Raw genomic sequence first — 16,858 nt, forward strand, 5'->3', positions numbered from 1 at the left:
CAGCACATGAATTGACAACATAAAAGTAATATCGCATAAAATAAAATCAGATTTCGATTTAGAAATGGTCAAGAACGGGGAATAAAGCTGGTTGCATCCTTACGTAAGGAATTAATGCGGGGATTTTGGGATGCCCACAAAATTAAAATCTGGATAACTACAGAAGGATTTCTATCTTTATCCACCTGAAAGCTAGACTAGTACCCCATCACCATGTTCGGCGAAGAACATAATCGGCGCTTTGCCTGCCATCACTACCTTCTTTCAGTATCATCAATTATTCATTAATTTTTTTAATTTCTTCCATTGTAAGATTATTCGAGATTTTTCTTTCACAATAACAAAGAATCATGTTGTTTTGCTTATTGCTGTTTATTTAAACTTGACTGTTACGTTAGAGTACATTGTGAAATCTACTTGAATACATTTTCATCATTATGCCAAGTAATGTCGAATGACTGAGAGCCGATCGTCTGGTGCCTTCTACTTCCTGGACTGGGGCCAGTCGCAGGTGTTGATGTTGGAGTTCCAGACGGTGCCAGTGGGGCAGGCCATGTGGACGGACCTGCCGTTGCTGCACTCGTAGAAGCTGCTGCTGTCGTTCTCGTCAGGGAAGAAGACGGGCGTGGAGCCGTCGTACTGCGGGCAGTTGGGGGCCGCCGACACCACGGCTACCAGCACGCACACAGCCAGAAGAGAAGCCAGCACTGGAACAGTAAGAGTAGTCAGGTCTGGACTGTCGTAATCACAAGACACAACATGTTTACACAGAAAAATCAGTTAGCAAAAGTGACTAAATAGCGCGGGGAACGTAAACAAATAACGGTGTTCATGTTGCGCTACAAAGATTGATGATACATGGACGATAAACATTTTAGACGAGAAGAGAATAGAAGCATTCAACATGCTGTGCTACAGAAAAGCTGAATATGAGATAGGTAGATCACATAACTAACGAGGACGAACTGAATAGAACAGGGGAGACAAGATATATATGGCACAGCTTGACTAAAAGAAGGAATTGGTTGAGAGGACACATTCTCAGACATCAATGGATCACAAGTTAACAACTGGATGGAAGTGTGTGTGTGTGTGTGTGTGTGTGTGTGTGTGTGTGTGTGTGTGTGCGTGTGTGCGTGGGGAAGAGGAGGGTGGAATTGTAGAGGCAGACCAAGAGACAAGTACAGTAAGCAGATTCAGAAGGATGTACGCTGCAGTATTCGGATGTGAAGGGGCTTGCACAGGAGAGAATAGCATGGAGAGCTGAGTCAACTCAGTCTTTTGACTGAAGACCTCAACAATAACGTTTTGCACAGTGGCTACATTTAAGTAAGTATCATGATCCTAACACCAAGGCAATATTAACTGGGGAGATGGTCATAAAATTTTTGCGTTGATTGTAATATGCTTCGCGTCACATGCTTCCATTGCTTTACAAATACGACTACCTAGTTTGTCGTAAAATGTTGTAACATTCAGTTCGAGCTCCATAACCGAAGAGATTGGCTTGAGAGTCTTACCTGAAGGGAAATTTCCTTTTAATGAGACCTTCAGCAGGATTTCCAAACCTTTTCTGGAGTAATTGTCCCAGTTCACTTTAATCTAATTTTCTTTTCTTTAAATTTGTGGCACGATGACTTCTTTGTCACAAAAAATCCTGTTGTCGTTGTGGTCTTCAGTCCTGAGACTGGTTTGATGCAGCTCTCCATGCTACTCTATCCTGTGCAAGCTTCTTCATCTCCCAGTACCTACCGCAACCTACATCCTTCTGAATCTGCTTAGTGTATTCATCTCTTGGCCTCCCTCTACGATTTTTACCGTCCACGCTGCCCTCTAATACTAAATTGGTGATCCCTTGATGCCTCAGAACATGTCCTACCAACCGATCCCTTCTTCTCGTCAAGTTGTGCCACAAACTTCTCTTCTCCCCAATCCTATTCAATACTTCCTCATTAGTTATGTGATCTACCCATCTAATATTCAGCATTCTTCTGTAGCACCACATTTCGAAAGCTTCTATTCTCTTCTTGTCCAAACTATTTATCGTCCATGTTTCACTTCCATAGATGGCTACTCTCCATACAAATACTTTCAGAAAAGACTTCCTGACATTTAAATCTATACTCGATGTTAACAAATTTCTCTTCTTCAGAAACGCTTTCCTTGTCATTGCCAGTCTACATTTTATATCCTCTCTACTTCGACCATCATCAGTTATTTTGCTCCCCAAATAGCAAAACTCCTTTACTACTTTAAGTGTCTCATTTCCTAATCTAATTCCCTTAGCATCACCCGACTTAATTCTACTACATTCCATTATCCTCGTTTTGCCTTTGTTGATGTTCATCTTATATACTCCTCCCAAGACACTGTCCATTCCATTCAACTGCTCTTCCAAGTCCTTTGCTGTCTCTGACAGAATTACAATGTCATCGCCGAAACTCAAAGTTTTTATTTCTTCTCTATGGATTTTAATACCTACTCCGATTTTTCTTTTGTTTCCTTTACTGCTTGCTCAATAGACAGATTGAATAGCATTGGGGAGGGGCTACAACCATATCTCACTCCCTTCCCAACCACTGCTTCCCTTTCATGCCCCTCGACTCTTATAACAGCTATCTGGTTTCTGTACAAATTGTAAATAGCCTTTCGCTCCCTGTATTCTATCCCTGCCACCTTTAGAATTTGAAAGAGAGTATTCCAGTCAACATTCTCAAAAACTTTCTCTAAGTCTACAAATGCTAGAAACGTAGGTTTGCCTTTCCTTAATCTTTCTTCTAAGATAAGTCGTAAGGTCAGTATTGCCTCACGTATTCCAGTATTTCTACGAAATCCAAACTGATCTTCCCGAGGTCGGCTTCTACTAGTTTTTCCATTCGTCTGTAAGGAATTCGTGTTTGTATTTTGCAGCTGTGGCTTATTAAACTGATTGTTCGGTAATTTTCACATCTGTCAACACCTGCTTTGTTTGAGATTGGAATTATTATATTCTTCTTGAAGTCTGAGGGTATTTCGCCTGCCTCATACATCTTGCTCACCAGATGGTAGAGTTTTGTCAAGACTGGCTCTCCCAAGGCCGTCAGTAGTTCCAATGGAATGTTGTCTACTCCCGGAGCTTTGTTTCGACTCAGGTCTTTCAGTGCTCTGTCAAACTCTTCACGCAGTATCATATCTCCCATTTCATCTTCATCTACATCCTCTTCCATTTCCATAATATTGTCCTCAAGTACATCGCCCTTGTATAGACCCACTATGTACTCCTTCCACCTTTCTGCTTTCCCTTCTTTGCTTAGAACTGTGTTTCCATCTGAGCTCTTTATGTTCATACAAGTGGTTCTCTTGTCTCCAAAAGTCTCTTTAATTTTCCTGTAGGCAGTATCTATCTTACCCCTAGTGAGATAAGCCTCTACATCCTTACATTTGTCCTCTAGCCATCCCTGCTTAGCCATTTTGCACTTCCTGTCGATCTCATTTTTGAGACGTTTGTATTCCTTTTTGCCTGCTTCATTTATTGCATTTTTATATTTTCTCCTTTCATCAATTAAATTCAATATTTCTTGTGTTACCCAAGGATTTCTACTAGCCCTCGTCTTTTTACCTACTTGATCCTCTGCTGCCTTCACTACTTCATCCCTCAAAGCTACCCATTCTTCTTCTACTGTATTTCTTTCCCCAATTCCTGTCAATTGTTCCCTTATACTCTCCCTGAAACTCTGTACAACCTCTGGTTCTTTCAGTTTATCTAGGTCCCATCTCCTTAAATTCCCAACTTTTTGCAGTTTCTTCAGTTTTAATCTACAGGTCATAACCAATAGATTGTGGTCAGAGTCCACATCTGCCTCTGGAAATGTCTTACAAGTTAAAACCTGGTTCCTAAATCTCTGTCTTACCATTATATAATCTATCTGATACCTTTTAGTATCTCCAGGATTCTTCCATGTATACAACCTTCTTTCATGATTCTTAAACCAAGTGTTAGCTATGATTAAGTTGTGCTCTGTGCAAAATTCTTCCTCTTTCATTTCTTAGCCCCAATGCATATCCACCTACTACGTTTCCTTCTCTCCCTTTTCCTACACTCGAATTCCAGTCACCCATGACTATTAAATTTTCATCTCCCTTCACTATCTGAATAATTTCTTTTATTTCATCATACATTTCTTCAATTTCTTCGTTATCTACAGAGCCAGTTGGCATATAAACTTGTACTACTGTAGTAGGCATGGGCTTTGTGTCTATCTTGGCCACAATAATGCGTTCACTATGCTGTTTGTAGTAGCTTACCCGCATTCCTATTTTCCTATTCATTATTAAACCTACTCCTGCATTAACCCTATTTGATTTTGTGTTTATAACCCTGTATTCACCTAACCAAAAGTCTTGTTCCTCCTGCCACCGAACTTCACTGATTCCCACTATATCTAACTTTAACCTATCCATTTCCCTATTTAAATTTTCTAACCTACCTGCTCGATTAAGGGATCTGACATTCCACGCTCCGATCCGTAGAACGCCAGTTTTCTTTCTCCTGATAACGACATCCTCTTTAGTAGTCCCCGCCCGGAGATCCGAATGGGGGACTATTTTACTTCCGGAATATTTTACCCAAGAGGACGCCATCATCATTTAATCATACAGTGAAGCAAAAAAATCCTAATTACACTAAATGTTGAACGTCACATGTGCCATCTCTCTGATTATCTTATCTTTTTTCCTTACATATCCCCATTTCAACTAGATTACATTTTTTATGATGTGGTGTAACGATGACACTTTGTGCCCCAATAACCTAATGGCTTCTCCTTCCACTATTATTCAGTAACATAAAGTAAGAAAGGCATACTGCTAAATAATATATATTCACATAGTCAGTGCCTTCGAACAATGAAGCCTTTCGTGACTGAATCTCATCGTTGCTGATGTATCTTCCAGCCTATATGGTCGCTGTCGAAAAATACTTTTCTGTTCCTGACTTTTCGCGAGAGCAGCACTGGACATCTTCCGAGATGCTTCCGGTGACGCTGGGTTGGCAACGCTCATGTCCTGAATGATTCACCAGGAAGTTCAAATTTCATCACCCTATGACCAAAGAGATGTCGTCCTGAATACTTTGTGGTTACATTTCTAAAAACTAAATTCTGTTCAAAATAATGTAATCTGCTTTTATGCCATGGAAATTGGAGGTAACATACCCCCTTCCTAATACAATAAACTTTATTAATATAACTTACTATCACGCACGAAGTCTAATGACTCATAAACAAGCAGTCATCGATGTACTAATTTTTGTATATAATTTCACGTGTTAAATATATATCTGAGACACAGAGACCACAAAGGACTCCCATGTATCTCTACGGGCCGAGTGTATGCTCATCTCATGGCACAGCATTTCAGACTCGCTTGTAGTTTCTTAACTGCTACCCGAGATTCGATCATTCAAACCAGGTAACTAGCAGTTGTTCATAGGACATTGCTTAACAAATGTTTACTACACAACTGGCTAGTAATGCGCATTTTGCCAGTAAAAATAAATGTCTTGCTCAGATGCAGATGACAAATGCTTCACAGGAGACTATCGCCATAAGAATTATATCATTTTAATTTAAAATACAACAGAACTTTCACTTACCCTTCATGATAGTTGGGACACAACAGTAAGAAGATACACAACAGTGCTTCGCTGAGGCTTTATATACACGCTGCGACAGATAAACAACCTCATATCAATGTGGATGACAAAAAAGACTGCCGTGCTACGATACATTAAGGGCGTTTCCTAAAACTCAAGTAACTTTCAGGAACTGTCAAAGATAAATCTGTCACGTCATGACGGTTCCGAAATCATAATTGTGATTCGATATGCTTTTCAAATACATGCTTGACAGCTATTTTCAGTACATTTTGTTAATCACTTCAGTACACGACAGCAAAATTATTCCAAACTATTTCGTTGTCCTTGTCTTAAGACATGACGTTTGTTCGTGGAAATCTTCAAACGGAAGTTGAAAAATATTTTGAATATCAAATTAACATTGGGTCGATTGCAAATTTATGCAGTATGACCATTGTTGACTGATCAAGCTCCAATCATTAGACTTACACTAGACAAAAAATTGCACTGAACGTCAACTATAGCAGTTACATACTTCATGTGCTGCACATACTATGAAGACTTGGTTATGGGCAGTAACTCGTTCAACCTAGCCAAACGCCATGATGTTCATTAAAACAGTTGTGTATTCTGTGCTGATACTTATAAGAACATAATACCGACACGCTAGATGTCACAGTTCCTTTATTAACTTTATCACATGAAACAAAATTTGACAAAGAAATAAATGAATCTCAGAAAGCTAACTGAAGGTGACAGAAGAATCAAATACTAGATAATCAAAAAGTAGGAAAACTACTGAAAAGGATAATAGTCTTCTACAAGAGCGTGCTGTCAACTGATAATAGAAACGTAATTAGAGGCCTACATCAGTGAATCGTGTAATTAATTTTAAAAATTATACACAAAATTTGTAGGGTGTTAAGTAGAAAAGGGTCGACCAGATCACTGCAGTCAACACGGGTGACTGCTGGCGTGTTCTGTCTGCCTGTGGTATTTCTCACTCGCTGATTTGCCGCTAAGGAATGTAGACGGGCCGTGAGGAGAAAATCTCGCTGTCGTTTTGGTGTTGTAAGAGTCAGGAAACTTCATAACCCCCTTGTTTCCGGATTCCAATTCACCACAGTTCGACGTGCATCATCAAAATATTTGTAATTTAGATATAACCCTCCGTTAAAATTATAATTCTAACTGATCTCGCTGGGCCAGTGATTTTTGTTACTTAAAATTTCCAGTCCCTCTAGAACAATGAGTTGGCTTCCATTGGCTGCTGTATATAAGACATACAAGTTCCCTTTTATGTCTGTCGTGGAATATTTACTTTTAGGAATCTACTTACTAAAGGTCGTTTTAAGTGTGAATTTACAGTGTGAGTCAAAAAGGACTTTAAAATTTTCGAATGATGCAGAAATTTATTGAGATAACTTACACAATCCGTACATGTGTCTTTTGTAGCTAACAACCTCAAGTTTCATATAAAAGTGTCAAGTGTCATTTTGGTTCGATGTGACTATGATTTTCGATGCGATAAACATCCCATCTGTTATCAGTTTCTTCCCACACTCGTCGCAGCAACTCGATTGTTCAGATCGGCTAAACTGTTTAGTAGGAGAACAAATTACACACTGTTTCTAACGAAACCCTGGAGAAACAAATCCAGTGGTGTCAAGTATGGGGAGCGATGTGGCCATTTGATTGGCCCTTCACACGTAACTGATGAGTTATCATTTCGCAGTAATCAAAACGTCTCAACAAAGTTCTTGTATCAAGAGTAAATCGTAGGCCTGTATTGAGGTTCTTTCGCGCATTCGGTGAGAAATTTACGCCGAGTAGTTGCAGAGTTTGTTTCACCAAACCAGAACATACACTGAGCACACTCCGCCCCAGTGAAAGTATCCATTTTAACTAGACTGAAGTTTTCACTCTACAGCGGAGTGTGCGCTGATATGAAACTTCACGGCAGATTAAAACTGTTTGCCAGACTGAGACTCGAACTCGAGACCTTTGCCTTTCACGGGCAAGTGCTCTACCATCCGAGCTGCTCAAGCACGACTCACGACCCGTCCTCACACCCATACTTCCGCCGGTACCTTGTCTCCTAGCTTCCAAACTCTACAGAATTTCTCCCTCGAAGAGCAAAGGTCCCGAGTTCGAGTCTCGGTCCAACACAGTTTTAATCTGCCAGGGAGTTTCAGTCATTTTAACTGTGCACTGTGCTTGCGCTCCTGTTGGCGGAACGGTGTACTGATGCACTATATGAATCAAACTTGAGGTTGTTTCCTACGAAATGATATATCTACCGATTCTTTAAGTTATCTCAATAAATTCCAGTATCATTCCAAAGTTGTAAAGCTCTTTCTGACTCACCCTGCATATGCTCTTTAAAAACTATCTTAAATAAACAACCCATATAATTTACGTAATGCCGATCACAACCACTGCAGTTATTTCTGTATATACTCGATGTCAATAGCGTACCACTTTTAGGTCCAGTTTATTGGCTAACCGGAAATCCCGAAATGTTTTTCAGTTTAAAAAGGAATCTAACGTTTGACTGTTTTGGAGGATTTGTAAATTTTTTGATAAATTTTGACGTTATATGTGCTAGCATTGTATTTTGTTTCTGTTTCTGTAATACAAGTCGCGAAGTGTCATTCACCGTTCATTGCGATTCTTTTAAATTTTTCTTAGGTGTTTTTCAACCCCTCGTTAGATCGATTAATTTCAATATATCTAGTTCTTTCTTTATTTCACTTTGTTGTGAAGGAAGGACTACTAGGCGATAGGGCAAAGAATTTGAAAAGTACTCGGCTTTGAAAATACATGAATAGGCATTTGTGATAACGTTGGTGCACATTGGCTTCTGTAACTGTCGATGATATGTTTAATTTACTTTTTCATTATAATGAAATCCTCTTTTGCTTCAAGAGCAAAGTGATACATTCCTCATTGTTTTTAAGAGCAGAATAGCTTCGTGTACATAAACCGTTTTCTGTTTTAAGTTATGACGTTTCTCAAGAACTGTTCTCAAGCTGATTAACATTTCTGCCATTGTGTCACGTAGGCTGTCAGATGTCGCGCTGTCCTCCTTCTGCTGGAAAATATTTGCCTTAAAAGTAAGATAATTGAAACATAAAAACATTGTTAAAGTGCTACGAGCTCAAATGTTTGTGAACTGCTCATCTTTTAATATGTTAATAAATTTTATTTTATGATTGGAATAGTTGCTTTCGCTGGCACATTCACTCATAAATTAGCAATGTCTATAAACACTTACGTGGTAGTCGAACGTGCTGTCTACCCAGTTACATTCATTTGTAGTAGATTAAAAAGTAACACTGTTGCAACACGACAACGGCTACCTACACACGCGTAATCCGGAAAAACATCACAAAACTAGGTTGGACTTCACTGCCGCTTCCATTCTATCACTTAGACCCTTTGCCGGCAGGAGTGGCCGAACGGTTCTAGGCTCTACAGTCTGGAACCGCGCGACCGCTACGGTCGCCGGTTAGAATCCTGCCTCGGGAATGGATGTGCGTGATGTCCTTAGGTTTGTTAGGTTTAAGTGGTTCTAAGTTCTAGAGGACTGATGACCTCAGAAGTTAAGTCCCATAGTGCTCAGAGCCACTTGAACCATTTGAACTTAGACCCTTTGTCCTCGGACTATCACCTGCTTGGGTCTCTTAACTGTGCTATGTGAGGAACACATATAGAAAAAGATGAGAACGTAATTCATGCAATGAAAACGTGGTTACGTGTAGAGAACATGAGTTTCACCAGCAGTAAATACATGCTTTGATATTACTGGAAAAGGACTCACACCACTCTCAATGCCTCTCTCTTCAAAGACACAGACGATGCCAGCAAATCTAGAACAAGTTCGTAATTGAAAGCAATCTGACGTTTTTAGTTAACTAGTCAGTCATTATAAGATATCCGCGATTGACATATGAATACAACGGCGTATTAAACATTACGATAAGAGGAGAAATGTATGCAAATCCAAGTGCATACGCGGAATAGTTTTATCAACCAAGGAATATAAAAACACTTAAGTAATTTGAAACGGTATCCTGTGTCTTCTCTGTATTACTAAGCCGTGCTGGAAAGTATGGCCTCCGAAATTTTTACGAGAAACCCTTACAGCTCTCTAAATAACGCAAACGTTATTAACATTTTACGTCTTTATTCTTCAGTCTACATATTTGCAGCCTTATGCCGCCAGACGGCTCCGAAGTATGGCGTGAAACGTATGAATGTGAAACGTAATTATGTTACTGATTGAGAAACAACATGCTGCAATCGAGTTTCGAATTTCAATTGTTCATCCACAGATGGGGCACCCTCCGCTTCAGTATTACAATGCCAGACCACATACGCTGTGACATTTACAACAATCCAGCACATGGGGTTCCCTGTCATCAGTTATCCTCCATATAGTCCCCACTTGGCCGCTCCCGATTTTCATCTCTTTCCAAAATTTAAAATAACCTTCGAGGAATTCACTTTGAAGTGATGAAGGGGTACAAGCAGAGGTGATATTGCGGCTCTAACTCTGTCAACCAAGTCAAACTTTCTACAGCGACGGTATCAAGAAACTGGCCTGTCGTTGGGAGAAACATGCTCGTCACCACAGTGAGTAAGTTGAAAAATAAATATGTAGATTAGAAGTATAGGATGTTGGATATTAATAAAGTTTGTTTTATTTAAGAAACATTAAGGGTTATCGCATAAAAACTCAAGAGGCATTACGTTTCAGTTCACCCACGCGTTAATAGAAAACAATTGTATTTTTGCAGAACGATATCTGTAGAGAACCCACCAAATACTTTATTCATATAGTTTTCCTAGTCCCTAGTAAGAGGCTACATGGTTCATAACTGTATAATTTATATGGTATAAATAAGGCAGATAAAATATCAGAAGGTTAAAAATGATAAAAAATAACAATAGAAATTGAACGAATACAATAACTGACGATCTCCGTGAAAGAACCTATAATTATTTGTGAAATTTGTAAGAGGTAATAAGATGGATTTAGTTATTTTAATTAACCAAGTTCAGGTATTTCTCGTATAACTAATTGATTGTTGCACATTTTGTAACACTTATCACATGGATCCGGGCAAGATGCAGAGAAACGAAATTCAGATGGAAGGATTATAAATCGAAAACAATATCCGTCGGATACTGAACGCAGGTTGTAAAATTTTTTATCCTTATCTTATTCTTTGCAGCAGCAAATTCTGCAATGAGACTGCACTGTAAAAGCTCGAAATTAGCAGCAGTAACATCATCCACAATTTAGGTACCTGTAATCAAATGGTTCATTGCATTTTGTTGCTTAAATGAATTTTCGCAGTTTCAATTGTCAACGTGACGTGTACGTTTCACTGTTGAATATAACTCTACAAGGCTATTTCTGTAATTTGGTTAGTAACTGTAAGTAGCAGCAGTAACATTGTCCACAATTTAATTACCTGTAGTCAACTGGTTCATTAGATTTTGTTGTTTTAGTGAATTTTCTAAGTTCCAATTGTGAACGCGACGTGTACGTTCCACTGTTGAACATAGCTCTACAAGACTATTTGTGTAATTTGGTCAGTAACTATTTTACGCATTTTGCATTTAAGTAAAGTTCAAATGAATTCAAGTGACATAGGTGGGTAATTTTAATTAGAGTGGTTATCATCAATTTTTACAGTCTGAAACACGTTCTGAAGCGAAATAGATTTACGTTTTAGAACTGGTTGTGGTTCGCATGATAAGGGAAGACAGACTACAAAACCTGAAAACATGCATGAAAACGTAGCTTTGCACATCACTGAAGACAAATTGTCAGATACTTCTCTGAATTTGATTCGATTTTTTGGTGTTGTTATCTATATGGCTAAAGAAGAAAACCAGATGAGTAATTAACAAAACTGAATTGTAGAATAAATAGTGTGGACCCAAAAATAGATTGATCGACAAAATTATAGCTGTGCTAAGCCGCTTACCTAACAAGTAAGTATAAAATATTTAAAAATTTGCAAAAAAATATGTCAAAAAATGAATAACATTGCAGAGAAGACAGCGAAACGTATTGATGTGGAATGTGGTAAACAAGTTTCTGGGACGAGAAAGAAGACATCCACTTGGAACGTTTGAAAATTAAAGAAATAATCGAAACAACTGATGACAGAATATCTGCTCTAGAGCAAACACAAAACGATCATAATTCAAAATTGTACCAGGATCAGACTATGAAAATTAACAGCGAATTGGGAACAACGCGCCAAAATAATGTAACTGATTACGGGAGTATGGGTTACTGACGTCCTGGCAGAACGATTAAATGAAGCTGGTACTGGCAAAGACGACGAAGGTGAAAGCATCAGCAAAGCAATGATATCTGTGCGCTATGAGGCAACAGTATTAAAAAATTAGATAAAATTGTAGGACGCTTACTCGTCTATTTTCGATGGGGATAGCACGTCTTGCATACATGGCAAGTTTAACAGAAATAACCATATAAATACTACTGCCACTAATGAACAAAATTATATTGGTACAGCCTACGAATAACATGTTGTGGTAGCTACACCATATTTTTGTATTAGTATCATAGACAGAAACACGCTCCGACTATGGCAATTCACAGTATTTAGTTGGGACGACAAGACATGAAATCCACACCATGCGTTCACTAAAACATTTTTAGGGGTGATTCCAAATAGCTGGAATGACATACAGCACGCTACGTTTGCAGCAGCATACATCTAGAGTTAATTCACATCGTGAGCCATCGAAGCATCAGAGAAGCGTCCAGTTAAAGATGATTTCGAAAGAGCTCTTTTGACCAAATACTGGACAAATGGCCGCCACCTAAAACTACACTAAGGGACACTGAATCACGCCACGTACAACAGTAGAGAAGGATTTCTGCGTCTTTACTTTGAAAAGTTTTGAAGTAATACAAAGTATTTCAAGATTAATGCAATCGATTTATGGAAGACTGTAGACGTTGTGTCGGTAAAAACGTTCATGCATCATATGACAACAATCTTGGGTACATAAGCAAACAATCAAAGTTCACATGAGAGGTTGAGAGACCGACAGGTGCCTCGGACATATGAAAGCACACTTCAGGAGTAGCAATATAATGCAGATAATATCGAACGGAACTCACGGTATTCAGACAATGGGTGGTGAAAAAATAAATGAAACGAGCGTTACCACGCCATATAAAAACCACAGACATCAGTCAAAATCGTTGCTTGGATGGACCCAATGAACACGAAGTATAAGAAAGCTGATACCGACCAAACAAGATAACCCCAGTGTACTGATCAAAGAGAATTGAGTGGCGCAGATTTAGAAATCCACATGTTACACTACAACGATGCCCTGAAAATGAGGGGCAGTAAAGTTCCGAGCTCTGGCTCTAGACGGACCAGTCGGTTCCGACCGACTACCATGTCATCTTCTGCTAATGGCGTCATCGGATGTAGTCTGGAGTGGCACGCAATCAGCATACCCTCTCCCCGTCTTTGTCAAGGTTTCTTGACTTTGGAACCGTACGAGTAGCTCCTCAGTTGGCCTCTCGAAGATGAGTGCATCCCTTATTAGTCCCCATCAATCAAAAAGCCTTGGAAGTACCAGTGGTCAATTCTGGGTCCTCCACATCTCAGTCAGCCACCATGACCACACAGCTACAGAATCGGACAGACCTGAGGGACAACTTGCAAAATATGCACGAAAGCTGTCTATGGTTCGGCTCAATGACGAGCCATCGCTTCACAATGAAAACTGAAGGAATTGACACATTGGCGGTTATTTATTCAGGGGCCATTTGCCGCTGATCTCGATCATCCTATTTAGATGAATTCCTGAAGGGAGGTATCAACATCACCTGTCAGCCGGCGCAGAATTTTAAGCGTTGTGGCTGTGTGAGGTTGGGCTGTAAAGCTACAGACCCAACTAAAAGAAAACCTGAAAGAGCAGGTAGTGTGTCACGCCGTCATCATTGTCGACAGCTTGGTGACTGACGGTATAACAGGTGTTAATTTCCGAGCAGAGAAAAGCTCTATGGTATTTTCTGGAGGAACATTCGTTTTACAGTTTAGTGGTTATACTGTAGAGGTAAATTTATTAGCTTTAGCTGACAACCATGAGTGTAGTTGGTGGTGACAAAATCTGAGCCCAATGCGTCTTACAACCTTAGATGCTTACAGTGTTATTGAACTAAATAACAGTCATTGAAGATAAACTATATGAATCAAATCATATTAATGACCAACGGATACTCGATCTGCAGAATGTCCTGCCACATTTCAGAGAGATTTTTGAGGAAAACCCACGAACAATTAATTGTTGTGAGTATGAAATAGAAGTGGCTCACCAACTGCTCATTCTACCATCATCTCGTGAACCACAGCATTCTCCTAAGTAAATTAGAGTATTATGGTGTTACCGGCAATGCTGCATAATGTTTTGAGTCTTACCTATCTAACAGAAAACAAAGGGCCATTGCAAAAGAGATAAATCAGATCTCACTCTGGGAAGTCGTTGAACGATCTGAAAGCATTATTGTTCCAAGAAAACTACTACAACTTTCCGCCATCATTTATGGATAGGCCGGCCGCTGTGGCCGAGGGGTTCTAGGCGCTTCAGTATGGATCCGCGCGACCGCTCCGGTCGCAGGTTCGAATCCTGCCTCGGGCATGGATGTGTGTGATGTCCTTAGGTTAGTTAGGTTTAAGTGGTTCTAAGTTCTAGAGGGCTGATGACCTCAGATGTCCCACTGTACTCAGAGCTATTTTAACCATTTATGGACATCTACTATAAACAAAGACTGGAGTCAGCGACGTCGTAGCATTATGTAATGCATATTTCCAACGAGTGATGGTTCGAAAAGTTTCTAAGGAACAACTGGATAATAATATCCAGTTGTTCCCTTCTAAGAGTCATCGAGAAGCGAAGCCAGTTAGGCACTGTTTCTGTAGTCTGTCTCGATTTGTGTGCAAGTATGCATCAAAGACTGTACAAAACAAGGTGGATAGAATATCTGGAATGAGAATGAACCGTGGCCCCATTGGATTAGTAGACTGTTCTGTCTGGCACCACTGGCTCAAATTTAGTATCGACTATCTCTCTTGAGGCCCCTTGGCCAGTATTTATTTGGAAAAGTTGGTGTCTGTGGGTTGTGTCCTTAGAAGGTCTTTGCTTGTCGATATATGTACGAGATTCGCTGGCCCGAGAGGGAGGCACGAAGTTTGGTGATTGGCGGTAGCGTCGCGACAAGAGATGATCACGAGGTCAGGGCGGCCGAAGCCACGACCTGCGCAAGGAGGACCTGCGCAGAGTGAAGATACCGGGGTACTTCACAGGGGTCAGCGTCAACTACAGGCAGAAGGCCGTTATCCCGTCGGTTGATTGGCAACATTCATGTCGGACAACCGCTAGTGGCCTGGCTGCTCTCTTCTACCTGGCTTTCATCGGCAGTACGCAGTAACTGTTGCGACGCACCGTGGATCGATGGAACTGCTTGCTGATAAGGAATGGCATTTAATAAGACAGACTGTGTCCAACGCGGTAGTAAAGACAACTGTTTCACCCGATAACGGGCGGGCTGCAGGTCCGGCCGTCTTATGGTTCAAATGGCTCTGAACACTATGGGACTTAACTTCTGAGGTCATCAGTCCCCTAGAACTTTGAACTACTTCAACCTAAGGACATCACACACATCCATGCCCGAGGCAGGATTCGAACCTGCTACCGTAGCGGTCGCGAGGTTCCAGACTGTAGCGCCTAGAACCGCTCGGCCGCACCGGCCGGCTCGGCCGTCTTATATTCATTGTCATATTATTTGCTGTTTTGCAATTCAGCACTTCAAATTTCTTTAACAAAGGTTAAAATATTATTCAACTAAAGGCTTAACGTCAAAGGAATTTTGCAAATTTGTTCATTTTGTTAAGGAAAATTTTATGGTTAAATGCTTCGATTATCTGTAAAACGCAGTTTATACATTCATAAATAAACAGGTTGTGTGAAAATAAAGTTATATTGGTGGGTCCTACCTCCCACGTTTTCCTTAATTCCAGTAAGTACCACGTACCATTGGGATCCATGGTACGGCTGTGTACGAACCAATATGGATAGAATATCTGAAATGAGACTAGTGATTTGGCAATTTTCGTTTTAAGTGAGTTGGTATTTGATGGTTTCGAAAGCGAGGAATGGTGAAAACCCGTTACAAAGCTGAAATAACATATACGATACCATGTGGATAAAACCAGATGAACATTGATAAACTCACTCGTGAAACCACATCAGAGAAGATCGTATTTCGATTACAAAATGTCACTCTAACCCACAATGTAACGCTGTGACAGAAATCTGGTTCATAATCATCTTAAATCTTCTCTTATAATCAACAAAATAAGGATTAGGAATTGATACAGACTGGTTGATACGAAATTATCCAACACATTCTTAATGACATAGCTTTCCTAACTGAAGAAATATAAAAGGACTACGTCTATATGAGGACGTGAAACCATATTTTAAATGAACAGTCACTCGAGACATGAGTGGTGTCTTGCATTGTAAATAAATATGTCAGTGAGATGATCTAGTCTGACTCATTTTCTAGTGTATATTTATTTTTCGTCTTTGTGTTACAAATTAGGTGTTTTCCATCTGTAAATATAAGAAGGATTGATTTGTGGTGGTATTATGGAATCCACAGGTTTCTTAAAAGACAAAAGTTTTCTTCACATGGAATCTGCACAGTAGAATTAGGAGATTGAGCGTATTGATAGCTGTATTCCTTTGCAGTTGTCATATGCCCATATGTTGCCAAGGTTGATTTGAGTACGCAGTAGAACTTTTACTGGGAAGCCCCTACACATTCTCCACCCAGTCTCAATCTCTCCTTTTGAGATTTCCATATTTTTAGAGTGGCGAAGAGAGACAAGTGTGATAGTCAATTGGCTTCAGACAAAGAGGTGCTCTGTGGGTACAGTTGTGGTTCTGTAGCCAGTCGTTAACATTTTTCCATGAGGGCACTGACCATTTTGTCTCACAGTTATGGTGATTACTTTTCTGTTTTTTTCGGTCTGTTTCGTTTTCATTTGATTGGCTCTTATACACTGAAGAGCCAAAGAAACTGGAACACCTGCTTAATACCGTGTAGGGGCCCCGTGCACCACGACGTTCCATGGAATTGCCCAATGTCTGAAGTAGTGCTGGAGGAAA

General features: G+C 40.0%; 1 protein-coding gene across 3 annotated transcripts in view; it reads right to left on the reverse strand.

The window, feature by feature from the left end:
* Positions 1-417: 417 nt before the first annotated feature.
* Positions 418-16,858, reverse strand: part of LOC126475263 (peritrophin-1-like) — a 276,824-nt gene continuing 260,383 nt past the window's right edge. For 2 of the 3 annotated variants that reach the window (XM_050102983.1, XM_050102980.1), the window contains exon 2: positions 418-707. In XM_050102983.1, the coding sequence (XP_049958940.1) occupies positions 484-707 (224 nt within the window). In that variant the 3' untranslated portion in view covers positions 418-483. Of the gene's footprint in view, positions 708-5,632; positions 5,650-16,858 lie in introns of those variants that run through there. The other variant, XM_050102981.1, reaches the window with a different exon arrangement.

Source organism: Schistocerca serialis, chromosome 4, assembly GCF_023864345.2.
Source record: "Schistocerca serialis cubense isolate TAMUIC-IGC-003099 chromosome 4, iqSchSeri2.2, whole genome shotgun sequence".
In the NCBI taxonomy this organism is placed as follows: domain Eukaryota; kingdom Metazoa; phylum Arthropoda; class Insecta; order Orthoptera; family Acrididae; genus Schistocerca; species Schistocerca serialis.